Below are 21,024 nucleotides of genomic sequence, written 5' to 3'. Positions count from 1 at the left end.
CTGAACAAACACTGGTAAAGGCTGTTGCAGAAGACAGTCCTGCAGCTGGTGGAGTGGAGCTAACTGACACCCAGCATTCTTCCCAACTTTAAGATCTTGAGCTTTACCTTGGAAAATACTAAAGGATGGAATAATACCTGATTAGCTTGAAGAATCATGGTTCTCCTCTAGTACAACTGGGAGCATCACTCTGTGATCAGACATGTCAATTACATTCCTCTAAGAACTTACCACACTGTAGTTCTTCAGGGCCAGGTTGGCTTTTCCCATGTGGAAATACGCTTTTGTGCATTTTTCATCACACTGAATAAAAGAGAATGACTGATCAGAAGTTTTAGAAGATGTGAAGTCATTAGCCACTCCCCTCACTATACAGCTAAAAGAGTTAAGGTGAAGCTTTGATTCTCAGGGCAACTACCAGAGTTGACAAAACTTTTTTTGTGCACTTGTGACCAAACTAACTGATGTCTGCAAGGAGCCTGGATGCACCAGCAAGCTCTTCACCAAATTAATTAATAATACCTGCCAGTTTTCATTTCCATTTAATGAGATGCAATCAGGAAGCAAACCCTCAGTTTAAAAGAGCTCTTAACACTGGCAGAACATTAGAATCATCCAGGATGCTTGTAAAAATCCTGCATCCCACGTCAATTACATTATACTCTGAGGTAAAACCCAGGCATCCATCATTTTTTAAGCTTTCTAGGTGAGGTAAATGTGCAGCTAAGTTTGAGAGTCACTGGTTTCTACTAGAAGAAAGGACAACTTACTCTGGGAAAACAGCTGAGATTACTCTATCTTAGTGGACCGGGGAAGTCCTTCCTCCCAAATAAACCACAACATGTGTACTGGGACCTTCTGTTCATATCAGTTAAGATCAATAGGGATGCCCCCTTCAACAGGCAGGTTTGAAACTTACGGCAGAAACTAGACCATTTACACAGGGAGCCCTGCACCTGCCTGCCCCTGCAGGGGATGATTTGACAGAGACATACGCTAAAATCTAAGACATTCAGTTAATGAATATTTATTGAACCTCTTTTATATGCAATACATTGTGCCAAATCAGATGCCCTTCAAAGGTTTAAATATGAAGGGTTTAAGAGTTCAAGCTCAGGGCCAGGCGCGGTGGCTCATGCCTGTAATCCCAGAACTTTGGGAGGCTGAGGTGGGCGGATCACAAGGTCAGGAGACCGAAACCATCCTGGCCAACGTGGTGAAACCCTGTATCTACTAAAAATACAAAAATTAGCTGGGCGTGGTGGTGCATGCCTATAATCCCAGCTACTTTGGATGCTGAGGCAGGAGAATGGCTTGAACCCGGGAGGCGGAGGTTGCAGCGAGCCGAGATCGCACCACTGCACTCCAGCCTGGCGACAGAGCTAGCCTTCATCTTAAAAAAAAAAAAAGTTCAAGCTTGGGAGTCCAAAATGTCCTGCGTAGAACCTTGTTCTGCTACACAGCAGAAGTGGCATGTTGGCCAGGCCACCTAACTTTTCTGACCCTCATTTTCCTCACCTGAAAAGTGAAGACAATGGCAGTATCTCTCTCGGGTGTTTGTGAGGAAGACATTATGTAAAACCCTTGGTGTGGCTCTGGGTAACACAGTATTGGCTGCTACTGCTGCAGTTATATCAGCAGCAATTCATTTCAGAGCAAAAGAGAAAATCTAAATTTAATTAATAAAAGAGAGAACAATCATTGTTGGAGAAGTCTTAGAGATACACTTTTGTGTATATCATTTCCCAATTCACTGCTGAGTGAATGGAAGTCATAATAATAATAATAACTGTGTGACTGCTCGGCCCAAACCATGTGCCAGGCCCTGAGCTTTATGGTTCATATGAATGATCCCACAGAAGCTTTATAGTAACTCTCTGAACTAGATACAGTTATTATCCCTATTTTACAGATGTGGAAACCAGGCGTTGGATAGGCTCAAGGTCACAGAGGTAACAAATGGAAGAGCTGGAATTTGAAACCTGGCCATTAAACTCTCAAGGGTTTAAAAATGACACCAAATCTCCTTCAGAGAGGTGCTATAGAAAAAAGCATATAGGCACTACAGAAAATGTTACTGAAAAAATTCAGTGGAAGAAAATATGCTCTAAAATGCATATTTATAAAAGGGCATGCAGAGGAGGAGGGATCTGGGCTGAGTCTTAGGTCACATGGAGAGGTGAAGAGAGGAGGATGGAGAGTGGGGTGGGCAATGACCTGAGGAGGAGAGTACAGGGGGTTTGGGGACAATCCAGCTGGGATCGAGGAGCAGGTTCTGGGTGGAGGGATGATTCCATCTTGAGCTAAATGGCAACTCCACATGGTAGCCTTGCATGCCACACTGGGGGAGGGTGAGTCACCAATGGCAGTGTGGAGGTAAGCTGGCAGGAAGGTGGCATGCAGACATGACCAGAGGAGGGAAAGGCTGAACAATGAGAGATAAGTAAGGAGACCAGAACAATCACTTAGAACAAGGGCTAAGGCCTGAAGTCCTGGTGACAGTGGGAGGGAAAGAAAGTGCAGATGCCAGAGCTTTGTCAAAGAAAGAACTGACCAGGATCAACTAGCCATCAATGATAAGGAGAGTTCGGGTGTGAAGTCAAAACCGGGGGTCTGGAGTCCTGAAAGACATGGTGTGTCATTAACAGAAAGAGGTCAGCCAGGGCAGAACGTGGGAAAGGCTGAGTAAGAAGATGAAGAGTTGGCTTCTAGACATACCGAGTTTCAGAAGACATCAAGACAATCAAAAGGCACCCGCAGGAGGTAGCTGACATGCAGCCCTGGAGCCGGGGAAGGGGAGACTGGGAAGTAGGTCTGACAGCCATTTGCAGAGGTGAGAGTTGAGCCCGTGAGAGGAGAAGAGAGCTGTGAGGGAGTAACTGTAGAGAGAAGAAAGATAGGGAGCAGAGGGGTAACCCCTCATGAATTCACAAAGGATGAAATTGAGGAAGCAGGAAGGGAATGGTCAAAGGGAAAAGAGGAAACTCTAGTACTTCAGCTCATGAAAGCCAGACATTCAAAGTACATTCACTGGCAGAGCACTGGGGTTACAGCAGGCAGGAAAACCGAGCCCCAAGCATTAGAGCCTTGTCCCTGGCCTATCGTGTATCCCCGTGAAGTGCAGATAGTTGTGACTTGCCTTCCTCAGACAACGACACAAAGGGCTGCTAATGGGTTTTTCTCACTAATAGGCCCATTCTCATTTGATCATGTGTCAACCCGCAGTAGAATTTTCTTGGGTGAACTCCAGCTTCCTTTTAAAGGAATCCTGCCTTCAGAGGAAGATGTATTTCACTGTGCAAGAGGTTTTCTGCTGAGAAAGAAATGATGTTGATCCCAATTGAAACCAGCTTTGCTGCCTTATCTTCCTTGACAAGAAACATCAGTCTTGACATATCATCACATTGTCTCTACCAATTTAAAAGTGTCAAAAAAGATTAACTTGGCACTAAAGTACTAATACTATAAGTAACGGAGTGCCAGTGACATCACTATTGATACATTAATTTTAAAGGGGGCAAAAGTTTTTCTTTTAATTCACAGCTGCATAAAACAAATCATTATTGGCTTTAGATCCTTTGTACATTTTTCCCCCTCATTTCTCCAAGTGTTTACCCAAACCTCTTCAACTAGGAGCCTCGCTGGGCATTCAACAAGATTGGCTGCTGAGTGTCAGCGTTTTTTAATGTCAGCTCCATTGGGTCTGCTTGGCCTCGGTTTTACCGTTAATTACATTGTACTTCAATTATCCTGAATCAGCATGATGGTATGCCTGCCCCTTTGGCGTTTTTCAGATCAGAAGAGATACTCTTGGAGAACCTGCGAGGAGATCGTGTTTATTCCACAGAAGAGAATCAGCTCCACACCCAGGGATTGTGGGGTTTGAGGCTGCAGTGGAGAGGCCCTCTGTAGATGTTTAAGAGCATGGGCTTAGAGTTAGACAGACACTAGCTTCATGATCCCGCGCCAATTACTTATTCAATCACTGAGGCTTGGCTTCCTTGTTAGAAAAATAGAGAAAACAGTGATACTGAACAGAATAGAATAGAATTTTGCGAGCATGCAGCACATGATATTGCTTGCTGTTATTGCTGGAAAAAACAAGGAAAACATTCTTGCCTCTCTCTTCTCCTGCAGAATTATCATAGAAGAAGGAGTCATTATCAAGCAAGGTGACAAAGCAGGTTGGTGGATCTGTGAGGAGCCTGATGTCACCAGCTTTGGGCGACTCTTTGAACTTAGAGACCATACCCATGCAATGGGAGAAGATTTGCCACACATTGTATCCTCTAAGGGATAAAGGAATCAGACACTCCAGATGTCAGTGTTTTATGTATGATTATAAGGAGAGGTGACTTTCTCATTCAGCCCTGTTTTCCTTTGCTTACCCTCTCAATAAGAAATAAAGTAGACATGGCCAGTATGCTGCTAGGATAAAGTGTCCTCTTGTTTTGGGCCATGCTCACTAGGCTAGGTCTGGTGTGCTGTGACCAAGAACTGAAGCCAAAGAATAAACCTGGCACATTGCCCTGCTACCTCAACTTTACTTGATTCTAAGGTATTGAAAATAATACTATTATATATAAAAAAAGATAACTTTTATGAAGTGCTGTGCAAAATTAACAAGGGGTTTTTTCTTTTTTTTAAGATAAAACACACATCTTAAAAGAAATTTCATGCTGTCTACTTCCAGACCCTCTCGAGGGGCTCATGTTCATTCTCCTGTGCTGTGAGCAGCACTTTGGTGCAGAAGTCTGAGAAGCACTAGTTTTGGTTACTTAGTTAAAACCCCCTGTGACAGAGTCATTTAGGGGAATGTGGATTAAGGGTTACTTAGATATTTGGTCATGTCCCTAAAAAGTGATTGTGTTATTTTCCTTTTAGTAACTCCTAACATTTCCATCAACAGTCTTTACTTCTATGCATCTTTGATCATCTATTTCGGCAGATTTCAGAGGAAATGCCATGTATAGAATAATTTTGTCTGCCTGAGGCCTGACTAAAGTCAAATCGTAGGAATTCTTTCTTCTGATTATTCCTCTACAAAGAGAGGATGTTGTATTTCCAAATTATTAGGGCCGGAGGGAAAAAGCACAAACTAATGAGGAAGAACAGCATTGCAGAAACAAGCTCCAATGGCTGGCTCTAGAAGAGAGGAGGCATTTCCACCATCACGTAGAACAATGCATCTGATAATGCAATAGTAAAGAAGGAGCTGCTGTAACATAAGACCTTGAAAGTTCAATAGCAGCAGCTCCCTGGAGTGCTTTCTAGGAACTAGGCACTTTTTGTGCATTGTTATGACTCTCCTAACAATTCTATTCCATCCTATTCTATAGATGAGGAAACTGAAGCTCCGACTGCAGAGACTATACTCTTTGCTACCTTGATACACTGGCAGCTACCTTCTATCTACTTCAGCCCAACACCATCGTGTGGGAAAAGAAATACTCTCTTACCTTGAGAGCCCATTCACAATCCACCAGTGCCTTCTCATAGTCCTCAAGTTTCATATAAGCCTGTAATGACACCAACAGCTGATATTCACACACAACTCTGCATCGGGCAGTTTTCAGTTCACAAAGAAAGAGCATTTGAAAAGTAGAATGTCAGTGATGAACTATTCCCTATCTGGGTCAGTCATAGTCCTGGCAGGAAACAGATGGCACACTGGCACTAGGCAACTCAGGAGAGTTTAATACAGGGACCTCTTCCACGGTGAAGACAGGGCATAGGGAACCTGACGAGGGATGCTACAGAATCCCAGGGCTAGCAATGGTGGACAGCCATTACCAGGGCTATTACTGAAGGGGCAGAAGGAGGGAGCAATGAACAAAATGGGAGAGGAGAGCTCTGAGAAAAGAACTGCCTGACATGAGCTGAGGCCTTCACCAGAGCCAAAGTCCAGGAGAATAAATACCCCAATCTTGCGGTCCCTCCTTCTTTCTTAGTTTATTAGCTGAATGCAAATGAAAGCTAAAGGGCTGGGAAGCCAAGGAGCCAATCCACACAGGTCAGCCCTCCAGGGCACAGAGCAGGGCAGGGAAGGGTCTAGAGGGACACAAAGAAAATACCCAGCTCACTAACCACATCCATGAAGGAAGAAGTGTATCTGGAGTCCACCCTGCTGTGAATGTTCCAGAAAAACACCAAGTGATAAAGGGAATCAAAAAGACAGATAATTCGAGCCCTCATACACTGCTGGTGGGAAGGTAAAATGGCACAGCCCCTCTGGAAGACAGTCTGGAAGTTCTTCGGAAGGTTAAATATGTTACCATATGACCCAGTACTTTTATTCCGGTACATTTATATTCAAGATGAATATAAATATGGATCCATACAAATGCCTGCACGTGAATGTTCATAGCAGAATTATTCATGATAGTCAAAAGGCAACAATCCAAATGTCCATCAGAGATGAAGGGATACACAAAATATGGCATATCGGTACAATGGAGAATTATTCAGCAATAAAAGAAATGAAGAATTGACAGATACTAAGACATGGATGAATCTTAAAAACATTATGCTAAATGAAAGAAGCCGTTCACCAAAGTACAAATTATGACTTCATTTATATGAAATATCCAGAACAGGCAAATATATGGAGACAGAAAGTAGACTGGCGATTGTCTCGGGATGGGAGTGGTAACGGGAGGATTAGGGAGCTGGCAGCATAGGACAGAGTTTCTTTTTGGGATGATGACGAAATGTTCAAAAATTGATTGTGATGGTTGCACAACTCTGTGATTATACTAAAAACCAATTAAATTGTGTGCCATAAATGGGTGCACTGTACAGGATGTGAATTATATCTCATTAATGCTGTTATCAAAAAATGATAAAGCACTGCCTCTGTCCTGAGCAGAGCAGAAAAAAAAATGCAAGAAGTAGAGTAACATATGAGAGTCAGAGCGTCACCACGAGCCCTCAGTATCAAATGCCCGGGGCGCTCTTTTACAGTCCCCTTAGAAGTGGGGAAAATCTTGGAAATCAAGAATTGGCTCAGAATTCCATGATCCATTCAAACTAAATTGACCGAAAACTTAGTTCAATGTTTCCAAGAACTAGAGGAATATAAACAAATGAAAGACTACAAACAAGCACAATGGCTACTATGACCTCTCCATTAATTACCGAACACAGTAAGTGGTCAGTAAAGTCTTACCAAGTTGCACTAAGAAGATGTGAAGCACTCTTCTTCTGCAAAGCTCCCTGAGAGGCAGCACCAATCATCCCATTTGTATGAAAGGGTAGCCAAGCACCAGGAGCGGTGGCTTTGCCAGGGTTCCATCAGTCACCAACAATAAAGCCAGTACTACATGTAGGATTGCCCATGACCAAAACTGCACCAGGGCACTGCAACCACTCTTAACAACGAACCTGACGAGATATTTACATGGACAAGCCAAATTGTGGAGTCAGTGCTGCAACTCGCAGGGAATCCAAGTATCCAACCCGAGTGAGGAAGGAGCTGGCAACAGACAGCAAATGAATTGAAATCATGCGGCTCTTGGCTCTCATAGCAAGGAAGCTGCGAGTGGTTCTTTCATTAACTTAGGTTCTATAGTAATTGGAGAAGACGAGTCTTTGAGCTGTCTGTTCCACAAAGCATCATCCTTTTCTCCAGGGCCTCACGTTTAATTTGAAAATTAGGGGATGTGAGGAGGAAGCTGGCATCATTCTAGACAGCTGTAGCCATGATTTCATGGCACTATTATTCAGGACACATGCAGACTCTGAAGAAGTCTTTATGGGTTGCAACAATACCCTACACACCTTTTTACATTTTTTCTTCTTTCTCTCTTAAGGCTTGGATTAAACACCCTATAACTTCCTTAATCTCTTTGCACATTTTGAAAAAGAGCTACTTTTTCCAAATAGCAATTAAACTCCGGATTTATCTAAATTACACTGGCAATCTATTGATCATAACATTAACTCCAGGGGAAAGACAAGGCAATGAAAGGTTAGGTTTTCTCTCTAGCAAGCAACACTCAACTTACTAAGTGTTTTCTAACACTGCATGCATACAGGGGAAGCATTTAAAAAACAGTCAGTGATTCAAACGGATCGTAACACCAGGCAGCACATTTTCCATTTCTTTGTCTTTGCATAAGCTTTCTCCTTGGGAAAGCTGTGAGGAATCACTCCCTCGGACCTTTTCATTACATTTCTTTATATTTACCCACATTCATTCTTAATGTGATTCTTCAGAACTAATCAAAATGCTGCTTAAAAATGAGTGCAGTGAAAATGTAACTAATTTAGATGAATCGGGGTATATACAGTCTGATTTAGATATGTCTGAATTATATAACGTTTTTAAAGCAATTCAATTTTATTGCTTTCAAATAACTTCAGAGTAATACAACTGAACAAGCATCAGTAGGCAGATGTTTTCAGAGACCAAATTTGGTGATAAATAAGAAGGAACTATAATTATTCTATTAATTGCTTGCATTTAAACGATGCTGCTGAATTATCAACAGAAACTTAACTCCCTTAATTGGACTTATTGTGCTTCCAATGTTATGTAACCAAAAAAGGATTTATTGAACATCTGCTATATATAAAGCATTAGAGGAAAAAAGTATATGGCAGTTTTTGCCCTCAAAAAGTTTATAATCCTGTTAGGGTGACACAACGTACTGCTAAATCAACTCCTGGGCATCTTTTCACCGATTCACTTCCTTATAACAAGTTTTCTCCACAAATTGAGGTAGTTGAAATAACACTTCAACTCTAGTCTAACTTATCCAAATTGCTAAACTAATGAGGTTATACTGCTTGGATTTATCATTAAATCACGGTCACTCTGCAGACTTTTCAGCCTCCAAATGTCCTGTTTTTGGCTTCCAATATTCTTCCTCAACATCCCACAGCCAGACATTCTTAATCTCGAGTTAGGGAAATTGGAGCTGATGAGGACTCTGCTGCAGCCTCTTCCTCTTGCAAATGACGAGGTGTCAAGTCCACCTCACACAGGTCCTGCTGACATATTCTGACCATGGGGTAATCATGTCCATCAGTCTGCCGATTTTTCAGGCCTGTCCAGCAGAGAACTCTACCACACAAAAACTAAACTACTTTTCAAAGATAAGGTCACAAGTGCTAGTTGTGTTTCAGCTGAGAACTATCAGCCTATCCCTTCATTAAGTAGTAAATGTACATCTGGGTGGTTTTTAACTGGTGTTCCAGGAAAGTGAGCTAATTTGTGACATAAACTAAAGCATAAAAGTATTTGGAAACCCCAAATTTCCAAGAAATTGGCTCTAGGACCACTGGCTATCCACTTTACCCCTGTCAAAGAATCTTAAAGAGAGATTGATGCAACAGATGAGAAACGAATAGAAGGGCATCCCCTAGGAATTAAGGCTAGTACCAAAAAAGGAGGCTGGACAAATCTACTGGTAGCAGAATTTCAGGGTCCCACAGGTCATTTCATTCCGCTAGTTTTCTTCTTTATCCACAGAAACAAGTGCATGGTCACCACCAGTGATATGATGGAGCTGACTTATGCCGTGGAGAGAGCTGATAACGGGCAGCTCTTGCCAAGTCCTCCCGCAGTGACTCCAAATTAGATCATGGTGAGAACATCTGCATCATGGAAACTGGTAAATGGTACGTATAAGTCAGCTCCCCCCTCACTCAAAACAAGAGCCAGTTCTTATAAACATTTCCCAGTCCAACATCTAGTGTCATCTTTGTCTGTTTTCCCAGGTGTAGTGACAACTATTCCCCGAGAAAGCCCCATGGACACATCCTGGGCTCACTGACCTGGGCTCGGTTGGTGTACAGCACTTTCATGTCCTTCAGCTTCTCCAAACCCTCACTGTAGCGCAGGACGGCTGTTTCGTAATCGCCTTTAGCAAATGCTTCATTCCCCTTTTCTTTCAGGGCTAAGGGAATAGAAGTCACACAGGTGAGCTCTCACCACACATCAGAAAATCTCTCAGACTTTATTCCCCTGATTTTCCAATTCTACTTTGACGGTCTTCGTTGCTGTTGATCCAAAAGGTACTTGTCACTTGTTTCTCTCTGCAGTTATTTCGGAACCAGCTTCCTCAAGTATTTTTTTTTTCTCTGAATCCACCCAAATCTTCTAAGTAGATTCTCAGAAAAAGTAAATGTTTCTACAGTGAGACTCAGAACCACACTAAGCTTGCCACAGAGACCAAATCTATACCTTCAGGGTCTTATAAAGAGAGTCAAATAATTAATTTTCCCAACAAATATGGAATCATTCAGAACTGCAGCACACACAGCCCTGGGTGGTATAAATGTTGAAAGCATTCTTCTATTAGGTGGATGTCCCCCCAGCATACACGATCCCATCCCTTCCTTTTCCTTGATTTCTCCTCTCTTTTCTCACATCTGTTTTTTCTTTTCCACCTCATCTATGCCGTAGGCGAGCCAGTGGCCCCACGCTGCTACCCCCCACTACTTTCTAGGCACTGTTTAGTGCTATTCACTTCGCTCTGCTAAGTGCATAAGAATGCTTTAGAAAGGGATTTTCACTGGAGGCAGTGAAACAGGTCTCACTGAAGGTCGGTATATCCTACACCTGCTTGTTATAGCAGGAACAAAGAAAAGACACCAATGGTTTCCTTCTGGCCAGGTCCCATTCCCTCAAGCTCATCACGAACCTCACCACTGGAATCTAGATGTCCTCACATGTCAGCACATAGGCTTTTGTGTGCTCTTTCTCGCACAAATCAACCCAGCCATTGAAAAGTAAGGAATGGCAATTACCGTCTGCTAAGACTTTGTTTTCCCTCCTTCTCTTGGCTCGTTCCTTTGCATCCTTCTCCACAGATGCCAAGAAGGCCTCTGACAGCAGGGTAATTTCAGATATTAAAAAGAAAGATCCAAATACTATAATCAGTTCTTTAGCTCAAATTCTGAAGAGTTACTTTAGAGCCACACGTACACATATGCACACAGGCACACACACGCGCACACACACACAATTCTGAGGCAACTAAAATGACATTTTCTTAATTTGACATTAAATGGTAATCTGTGTGATGTATTATTATACATGATGGCTATGATTGTGCTTCAAATTTGAATTATGTCTTTTAAAAGAGTTTTTATTTGAAGAGAGATTTTTTTTTTGTTCCGTTTAGCATAATGAGCTTTTGAGCTGAGCAACAGAGAAACTATCTGGATCGCCTGAGCAGCTAAGAGTAAATCGGACGATACGGAATAACCAAATTGAGATTACAAAAGGTTGACCAAGAGAAAATAGAGAAAAAAACTGTCAGGGCAGGTCCCTCTGACCACTAGTAACATAACGGGATGATCAGTAAGTTTTTGTTCCCAGGTTGTTTATAAGCCCAGAAACAATAATGTAAGGGTCTGGGAGCTACAATCAATCAAAACCGATCCTATACGAAGAATAAGAATGGGAGGAGAGATGCTGTCCTTACCTGAGTTTATTTCTTCTGCGCTCTGTAGGATGTGGATTTCCATAAAAACAAAGAAACAAATTTCAAAAACTACTCTCTGATTTATATGTATATAAACCAAGAAGGCAAATCAGTTGCCAACATTTCCTTTAACCATCAAAACTGAAGGGCTCAGAATGAAAGGGGCTTACTTAAATCAGAAGATCTGATGATGGGCACAACTGCTATGGAATGAGGCTGCCCAGGTCAAGGGACCTCAGCTGTGGCTTAGGAGTTGAAAATGAGTTAGAATACATTACCTTAAAAGTACAGCTTAAATATATCACACAAGCTCAGGTGGTGGAGAGGCCAAGTTTCCATTAAAATAGACCCAAAGGGTTGTTTAAAGATAACCCAGAAAGACCAAGGGGGAAAAAAAATTAAATTTTATACTTTCTTATAAAAGATAAATCTAGGGAATCTAAGAAACAGAAGACCATTTCAGCCTCACTGGACAGTTTGAGATTAAACTACTGCCTTGGTGTGGGTCTTCTCACTATATGTACTTATATAACTTCTGAATAGAAAAGGAAACCTTCACAGTAGTTTGTGGAGGACTGATCAGAGTCTTGTTCAAGGTGATCCTGCAGCCATCCTCCTCCTGGTCTTCCTCCATGAGCAGTAGTCTCTTTTCTGTCTCCAGGACAGCTTTCTGTTGCACACCTGGGTCATCAGAATTCATCTCCTGAATTAAATTGGCTAGAGAAGAAATTGGACATGACTCAATCAAACAAGATATTCAAAAAATTCTATTCACTAGAAAGAATGGTGCAAAAAATATATGGGAAAGAGCTTGAAGAAAAATATATAAAGCAATAGAAAGCAAAATAGGGCAAGCAAAACCAATGAGAAAAAATTAACGTTTTTTTTTTGCCTAGAATAAGTTGCAGGCAAGTGTAACTATTAGTTTTAAGGAACAGGGTTTTAAGCCATTATTCAATTCAACAATAATTTATGGAGAGTTCATTATGAGTTAGCTACTATGCTGAATGCTATAGATAACAATGATGAATAAATAAGATCCGTTTTTGAAGAGTTTATGAACTTGTGTAGGTAACAAACATGTAAGTACAGGCAGCTCCAAAATCACAAAACAACAGCCCTTAACCCTATCCTCACCTGACTTCACTTTACTGCCTATCCAGCTTAGATTCCACGGTCAATCACTCAGCAGCCATCCTGCCCACAAGCTCAACTCCCTTGCCCCACTATCCCACCTAACAGACAAAATTCCAGTTCTACATGATTCCAATTACCTACTTCTCTCAGTCTGTATTAGGGATATAAAGTACTGATGGAGACTGATAGATGCCTGGGGCATTAGTCCAAACTCAACTGGACCTTCAGTGATGCCCAGTCATCCTAGGCAAGACATCCTATCACTCCCCCAATGACTTTTTACAGTTTGCAATCTAAACCTGACCATCTCAAAAAGGATGACCTTACTTATCAATTCAGAGAGGAAAGAGATGCCATCAACTTCCTGCCATTGAAACTACAAAACTGCGTATACCTACATCCATCCTTCCTTCCTAGCAGGAAAAGGAGCCCATTCTTCTGGGAGGTGAGTCCCTCATCCTGGGCTTAGGATTCCATGATCCTATTTTGCATAATCAGGAATGTTGCCAATTAATAGTCCTATTGCGCAGTATTTTCAACCTATTCCATTCGATCAGCTTCTTCCTAAATGTATTTGTGTACTTTAAATCTCTCATAATGCTCTGTCTCTTCCCGTTCACAGCGAAACTTCTTAAAGATATTTTCCTGTTACAATTCCTTCATTTCCCACTGACTCCTCAAGGAAATTTGAAAATTTTTAATTGTAAAATATTTCAAACATACAGAAAAGAATACAACCTTTTTGTTTCCACACCATTTGTAGTTAATAGTGTCTTTTCCCAGAATGTTTTAACGCTTGGTATTTGTGTCATTTAGATTTTGCTGCGTCACATACCACATCGAAACTTAGTGGTTTGAAACAAACCACGACTTTTGTGGCCGAGTTTACAATTCTCCGAGTCAACGATCTGAGCTGGAATCAGCTGGCCAGTTCTGGTTTCAGCTGGACTCACACATACATCCACGGTCAACTGTCAGTCATCTAAGCGGCTCTGCTTTGGAAAGTCCCCTGGCTTTTGGCTTGAGGAATGTGAGCAACCAGGGGAGGTGTCTTATATGAGTGGCATGAGTGCAAGCCCCAGTTCACACACACTTTTCAAGCCTCTGCCTGTGTCATGGTTGCAAATATCCTTTTGGCCAAAGCAAGGCACACGGCCAACCCAAATTCAAGGGGCAGAAAAATAGCCTCCACTCTTGATGGGAAGAAAGGAATTTGTAATCATTCTTGCAATCTATCAGAATACTTTTGTATGTAACATTTAAACAATTTTTTAAAATGGTTGTATAAAACGTGCCATTCTTTTGCAACTTACTTTTTTCTGTTAAGATGCCTTAGAAATTTGTTCTTGACACATATGGTTCCAGTTGATTCATTGAAACCATTATATATACCACAATTAATCCATTCTTTTACTGATAGCCTGGTGGTTTTTCATTTTAGTTTTTTCTACAGTAAACAGTGCTGAATTGATTACCTGTACATACATATTTCCTTGTGCACATATGTTACATATTCTTCAGGATATGGCTGTACCAATCTTTACTCCTACAAATGTGTACAAGAGGGAGTTCCCATTCTTCTACATTCTTGTCATCACTTGCTAGGTTAAACTTTTTAATTGCTGTCAATATAATGGATGGGAATGGCATCTCATCAATGTTAGAATTTGCATTTTGCTAAATATGACTGGAATTGAGCATCTTCTTATTGGTCTGCAGCTTATTTGGATTTCTATGAAGAGCCTACTCCTATCCTTGGCCAATTTTCTATTGGGTCACTTCTCTCTTTCTTATTAGTTAACTAATTTCTTTTTTTAAAAAAAATTCTTTTAAGAGGTAGTCTTGCTATGTTATCCAGGCTGGATTTGAACTCCTGGGCTCAAGTGATCCTCCTGCTTCAGCCTCCTGAGTAGCTAGGACTACAGGCACACATCACTATGCCTGGCTGATTAGATTGTGAAACGGGAGAGTTCCCTGATCTTCCTCAAAGGATGTGCGACAGGGGTGTGGCTTGCCTGGTCAGGCATCGTTGCTGCTCAAACCCCTGAGGAGAGGAGGAGAATGCAGATAGACAAGTGCAGGAGCCTAACTGGACATGTGTTACAGTGGTGCCCTCTGAGCCCTGTATCTGTGGATGGCTTGAGGGTTAACCAGCTCAATGGACTCCTCTGCCTTTTCAAAAGGGCAGAAGGAAGTGACAGCTTTCTGTATCCTGAGCTCTTGCCTAATATCCCTGGAAGAATTAGGTCATATACAGACTTGAAGGATGAATGTAGGGTTTTATTGACTGATGGAGGTGGCTTTCATTGGGGTGGATGGGGAGCTGGAAGGGGGGATGGAGTAGAAAGATGATCTTCCCCTGGAGCCTGGCCATCCAGTGGCCAAACTTCCCTCTGACTGCTCCCAGCCAAACTCCTCTCAGCGTTCAGACATTCCTCCTCTTTTCTCTGCTGTGTTGTTCCACCATTTGTCTGCTTGTATCCTCTTTTCCTCACCTGCCCATTTGCTTCTGGAGCCTAGGGTTCAGGGTTTATATGGGCACAGGATAGGGGAGCATGATGGACCAAAAGGCAACTTTTTGGGCACAAAACCAGAAATGCCCATTCCCACTTAGGGCTGCAGATCTCCAAGTTGAGGGTGGGGTCTTTGTCAGGGAACCACCCTCTCTTATCCACTATTCCCCTCTCTCCTATCCCTATCAGTTGTATATTCTGGACTGGTCACAGGTATTTCCAAACATCTTTCCCTTGGGTATGCTTTGTCTTTTTATTTGCTTTTATGGAATATTTTGTTGAAGATATTTTCTCTTTAATTCTAATGTGCTAAATATACTGATCTTTTCCCTTACAATTTATGCCTTTGTGTCAGTATAAATATACTCTTATGGTGACTTATAAAAGTTTTAAAGTTTTTTTTTTTCTCATTCAGGTATTTAATTCACCTGGGGTTGACTATTGGGTAGGGCAGGAGCATCATTTGTTGAGGAGTCCCTGCCAGCCATGTGTCTCGTCATCCCTGTTAGGCATGTGAATCTACTCCAGGCTCTTTATTCCTTTCCCGATTGTCTTTTCCAGCACCAAAACTTCCATGCATTGATTACTATGGCTTTATAATAAATCTTGAACGTCGGGTAGGAAGAGTTGTCCTGCTTATTTTTTCCCTTCTTGGCTCATCTTGGTCCTCTGCTTTGCACGTAATCTGCAATCAGCATGCTGAATTTTAGTGTATACTACTTTGGGAGTTTGATCTAAATTGTATTTACTGTATAGAATATTTTTAAAATTGACATCTTTACCGAATGAGTCTATGATTAAATATGTCTCTATTTATTTAGCTCTTCTTTCATGTCTTTTAATTAACTTTTTTTTTTTATTAACTCAACTCCACACTTCATTCTAATTTCATTGTTTTTCTCCCTAATGTCCTTTTTCTCTTTTAGGCCCACCCAGAATACTATATGACATTTAGTCATGTCTCCTTAGGCTTCTCTGTGACAATTTCTCACCCTTTCCTTATTTTGATGACCTTGACAGTTTTGAGTAGTACTGGTCAGGTATTTCACAGAACACCTTTCAATTTTGGGTTTATCAAGTATTCTTCTCACGGTTAGACTGGGGTTACAGGGTTTTGGGAAGAAGACCACGGCACATCACGGCATATCAAGGATGCATGCCATCAGCGTGATTTATCATGAGGTTAACCTTGATCATCTGTCTGAGGTTGTGTTTGTCAGCCTTTTCCATTGTAAAGTTACTTTCTTCCCTCCCTTTCCATACTTTACTCTTTGGAAGCAAGTCACCAAATGTATCTCCCATTTAAGGGGTAGAGAGTTATGTTCCATTTCTTTGAGGGGAGAGCTGCTACATTGATTAGCTGGAATGAATTTTACTGTGGTTTCCAAGGTCTCTCCTAATCTGGCCTCTCCATATTCAGATGGGACTCTTCTCCCCTGAGCTCTTCTTTACAGCCACAAGGGGCTTGCTTTCTTTCGGTTCCTCAGAAGTACCACACTCTTTCTTAACTCCTAGGTTTCCTGCCTTCTTACTTCTCACACAGAATACTCCCCTATCATCTCCCCAATGACCAACCCCTACTCACTCTTCACATTTTGCCTAAATCTCACTTCTGCAGGAAAACCTTATTTGATTTCTGTTATGGACTAAATTGCATCCCCCCAAAATTCACAGGTTGAAGCTATAACTCCTGCTATGAGTGTATTTGTAGGTGGCACCTTTAAAGAAGTAATTAGTGCCCTAATCCAATATGACTACTGTCCCTATAAGCAGAGAAACACCAAAGCCATGCACACACAGAGATGACCACGTGAAGGCACGGTGGGAAGGCACCCATCTGCAAGCCAAGGAGAGAGGCTCAGAAGAGACCAAACCTGCTGACACCCTGGTCTTAGATTTCTTAACTCCAGAACTCTCAGAAAATAAAGTTTGCTCATTTAAGCCACCCACCCTATTTTGTTACAGCAGCTCCAGCAGACTAACACGACTCCCTAAGCTGGGTTAGATTCCTACGCTTTATAATTTTGCGTCTCACATAGCACACTTGAATTTACTGCTGAATATCTGTTTTCTCCACTGGACTACTGATACCATGAAAAGAGGTCATTCTTTTACTGTGATCTCTAGGGCCTATCAACACTCAACACATAGCAAGAACCCAAGAAGTAAATGTACAGAATCTATATACATGTGGCTATATAAGTTTAATTAAAATCAACCACATTTCGAACCTGGGCTGCAGCCATAAACACACAGAACCCTAACCACTAGACCACAGGGTGGAGTTATAAGCCACATTTCAAATGCTCAATAATCATATGTGGCTAGCAGCTATCAGAGTGGACAGTGAGGATTATGGAGCAGTTTCATCATCACAGAAAGCTGTATTGGACAGTGCTGGTATAAATGATGCATGAATGAACTTTGAGTATGAGTAAAAGTTAGCCAGGTTAAAAAAAAAAGATGAAGAGGCAGTGGGAATGGCAAAGACCCAGTGTAGAGTGTGAAACGCAGAGTATGTGTGGGAAACTGTCAGCAGTTTATTGCTGCTCTATTGTGAGGTAGGGAGAGATGAGAGAGGTAAGGACAAGGTCATGGGAGGACTTAAGACCTGATGAGAGCTTGGGATTTATTGTGACTGCAAAAGGAATCCAAGCAGAGAAGTGTCTGGGTCAGATTTGCATTTTAGATACATTACTCTGTGGGGAGTATAAGCCTGGAGAGAGGAAAAACAATCAGGGGGCTGTTGAAATAGTCTGGGTGAGAGGAAACAGAACAAAGGGAGGGATGGAGAGGATGGCTCTCCAACCGAAGTAGGTGGCAAACTGGATGCAGGGTTTTGAGTTGGGAGGAGTCCCAGATGACTTGTAAATTTCTGGATGGAGGTGTCACCAACTGAGACCAGGATGAAGGGGATGGTAGGAGAAGCAGTTTTATTTGGGAGGGAGAGGGCAAGGGGGAAAGAGATGATGCCTCAATTTTGGATACACTTAAGTTTGAGGTATTTGTGGGCTACAGTAGGTATGACAGTGACCATAGAGGCAGAGGCTCAGAAAAGAAGGCTAAGTGTCCATACGGAGGTGGGGGTCATGAGCAAACAGGTGGCAGGTAAAGCCACATGTTTAGACGAGCTGAAGAGAAAGGTGGCGGTGGGCCAAGGCCAGAGCTCCATGGAACAGCATTCAGGATGAGCAGGCCCGTGAGGCACACAAGGCATTACACACGCATCACTTACAAAGCCACCCAAACTAGCTGTAAAATTATTTTATTCCTTGAACCCATACAATCTGTTAGAAGCAGCAATTTCAACATATTGCTTGTATCTATGATGTAAGGTCTGTTTGCTCATTGATTTGTCTGTTTCTATCCTTAGACAAACTCCCTGAATAGGGACTGGCAGGTTTAGAATTCCTTGAATGTGATCTGTGGGATCAGAGTACATATTCTTTGAGACCCCACCTGCCTGAGCTTGGGAAAGGACGTTCTTATTTACAGGGAGAGAAGGGAATGACGATCATAAGTCTTCCATGTGATTTGATGGATCCTGAAGGAAAGCCATTTGATCTTACCTCTGCAACTCTAAAATGAAAGGTTCTACTCTAAAACAGGAGGAGTCTCACACTGATCAATGAGGCTCTTGACCCTTGAAGGGAACAGCATGGGGCAACAGCAGCTCCTTTTGATCAGATTCCACATAGAAGGATACACAATACGGAAGAAAACAATCAGCCTGAATTCCTGTCAGAATATTAACAGTTTCTCTGATACCAATTAACAGCCAGAAAATACTGCTCTGAGGCTGTAACTTGCTTCTCAATACCCCTTCTGTTTAATTTCAATTACATTTTTTCCTCAAGAGTTATAAACCTGTCAAGCCACCCAGAAACTTAATCATTTCTCTTTATCTACTCCACCTCTCTAAAGCAGAAATTAATTTATGATTTACTAGTACTTACTGATTTCATCCACATTTTTAAGAAATTTCTGCAAATCTTTCTCTTGATCAGCATCCATTGTGAACCGGAATCCCTGAGGGATGCAGCATAAATGATGAAATTAATGATAATAAAGCACTAAACAGAATGGTCAGGCTTACTAGACTTCCAAAACTATGAGCCAAGTGATTATTTGTATGACACTTTTGTTTATAAACGTCAGTGAATAACAGCAGGGTGATCCATTTCACTCCAACTGCTGTTTAAGGCCAAGAGACACTCTTGGCAATGCTTCCAGAAAGCTTCCAGCTCTCCTTCCAGTGCAGAAAAAGCTCTGCAAATAGTTCTTCCAAAGACAAAATCAACCCCTGCGATTTAGGGACCTGGCATGGAGATGAGGGGAAACCCGCTGACAGATTGCCAAGGACAGAGAAATACACTAACGCCTGACTCTGATCACGACAGGCTGGTGTGGTCAGAAGCTTAGATGTGGATGTGTGACAGGTAGCAAAGCATGGGACAATTCGCATCTAAATGTCCATCCTTGTTTAAAATATGCCTTTGGCTTGTTTCTGAAGAGTGAAGAAAGGCTACAAACTGGCTGAAGGGATTAGAACGTGATGTTACCACGAGTCTCTTCTGCTCCAGGTACCTTAGACATTATTTTGCAGTTGTTTTTGTGCGAGAAGGCCCCGTGGTGTAACCAGGGGTACTCAACGGCTCATCCACAGATCATAAAAATCATCGGGAAGCTTGTTAAACATACAGCATCCTCAGCCTTGGCCCGAGATTCTGGGTCAGTAAACCCAGAACAGTGCCCAGCCTGGAATGTATATTTTAAACATTTTCCAGGTGATTGTGGTTTACAGCTAGGTTTCATAGTAGCGCAATAGGCTTTTAACACGTGATCTGCCACAAACAAACTGCGAGTGATCTAATCCGAGTCTCAGTCTCCTCATCTCCACCAGTTACAAGCTGTGTGATGCTGGCTAAAGTCACAACCTCTCTGAGCCTCAGAGTCCTCACCCAAACTACGGGAACGGTAAGAGGAACCTGGAGGACTATTCTGGGGACTGAGGTAAAGGCACGCGAAGAGTGCTCACGGTGAAGCACCCTCCCTATATAAAACGGGGAGTGGGGTTGCAGCTTAACTGAATGATCACTAGAGTTCTTCCAGTTCAAATCTTTGCAACTCCCACGAAACAGAGGCCCAGTGCAGTGAATCCACCTGCCCAAAGATATGAGGGTTAGAAGGCAGCGCGCGGGTGCATGGGCAGAAGCCAACCCCTGTCTCCCAGGGCATGGATCTCAGAGTCCTCACTGCCTGGCCAGTGCCACCCACGCTAGTGTAGGAGGCCCAGAGCCAGGTGATGGCGAAGCGGCGCCGCGCTCGGTATTTCACTCCGTAGGGCTCTGGCAGCGAGAACCTGCGCCCCAGCCCGCCCCAGATGCCCGCTGCCTGCCGAGCGCAAGGAGGCCAGGCGGCCGGCACTGTTGCCCGGCAACCGCTCCCCGGCGTCCGTAGGCCCCGGGCCCTCTAAGCAGGTCCCAGACCGCAGCCGAGACCGTCCCAGGCTCTGGGGCCCAAAGCAGCGTCCTCTGCTCGGCTCTGAAGGCCAGTCCAGGACCAGCTTCCAGGGGAATCCCGGAGTACCCCTCTGCACCGACCTGACGCGCCCAGCTTTGGACAGGAAATGGCGCAGTGATCCGCCTAGGCTAGGGCGGGCCTGGTGCCTGGGGCCCGGGGCGGGACCAAGGGCGGGGTCAGAGGTTGGGGGGCGGGACCGGGGGGCGGGCGTGGACTCGCTATCGAATTCGCCACCCTAGAGCTCTAGTTCCCGAGCGCACCAAGTTCAAGGCCAAAGTCGGGGTTGTTCATCACAAGCTAAGTGGTTAAGAGCTGGGGCTCTGGAGCCATTTTGCTGGGTTCAAATCTCATATCTTCACTTATCAGCATTTATTAAAATGTCTTTAAGCACCTACCATGAACCTTCTATTGTGCTA

The 21,024-nt window shown here is 42.9% G+C and overlaps 1 protein-coding gene across 8 annotated transcripts in view; it reads right to left on the bottom strand.

Annotated features, from left to right (window-relative positions):
* TTC12 (tetratricopeptide repeat domain 12) overlaps positions 1–20,719 on the bottom strand; it is a 51,081-nt gene extending 30,362 nt beyond the window's left edge. For 2 of the 8 annotated variants that reach the window (XM_035264584.3, XM_035264588.3), the window contains exons 1-8: positions 20,249–20,719; positions 19,042–19,114; positions 11,989–12,152; positions 11,436–11,457; positions 10,756–10,833; positions 9,781–9,902; positions 5,460–5,519; positions 232–303 (exon numbers count right to left, since the gene is read on the bottom strand). In XM_035264584.3, coding sequence (XP_035120475.3) covers positions 232–303; positions 5,460–5,519; positions 9,781–9,902; positions 10,756–10,833; positions 11,436–11,457; positions 11,989–12,152; positions 19,042–19,114; positions 20,249–20,323 — 666 coding nt within the window. In that variant the 5' untranslated portion in view covers positions 20,324–20,719. Of the gene's footprint in view, positions 1–231; positions 304–5,459; positions 5,520–9,780; positions 9,903–10,755; positions 10,834–11,435; positions 11,458–11,988; positions 12,153–15,513; positions 15,771–19,041; positions 19,115–20,172 lie in introns of all 8 variants that reach the window. The other 6 variants (XM_078339473.1, XM_009006815.5, XM_002754420.6 and 3 more) reach the window with 6 other exon arrangements.
* Between the last annotated feature and the right edge of the window lie 305 nt (positions 20,720–21,024).

Source organism: Callithrix jacchus, chromosome 10, assembly GCF_049354715.1.
Source record: "Callithrix jacchus isolate 240 chromosome 10, calJac240_pri, whole genome shotgun sequence".
NCBI classification, from domain to species: Eukaryota; Metazoa; Chordata; class Mammalia; order Primates; family Cebidae; genus Callithrix; species Callithrix jacchus.
Note: the sequence above shows the minus strand (reverse complement) of the source record. Positions and strands in the feature narration are given on the sequence as shown.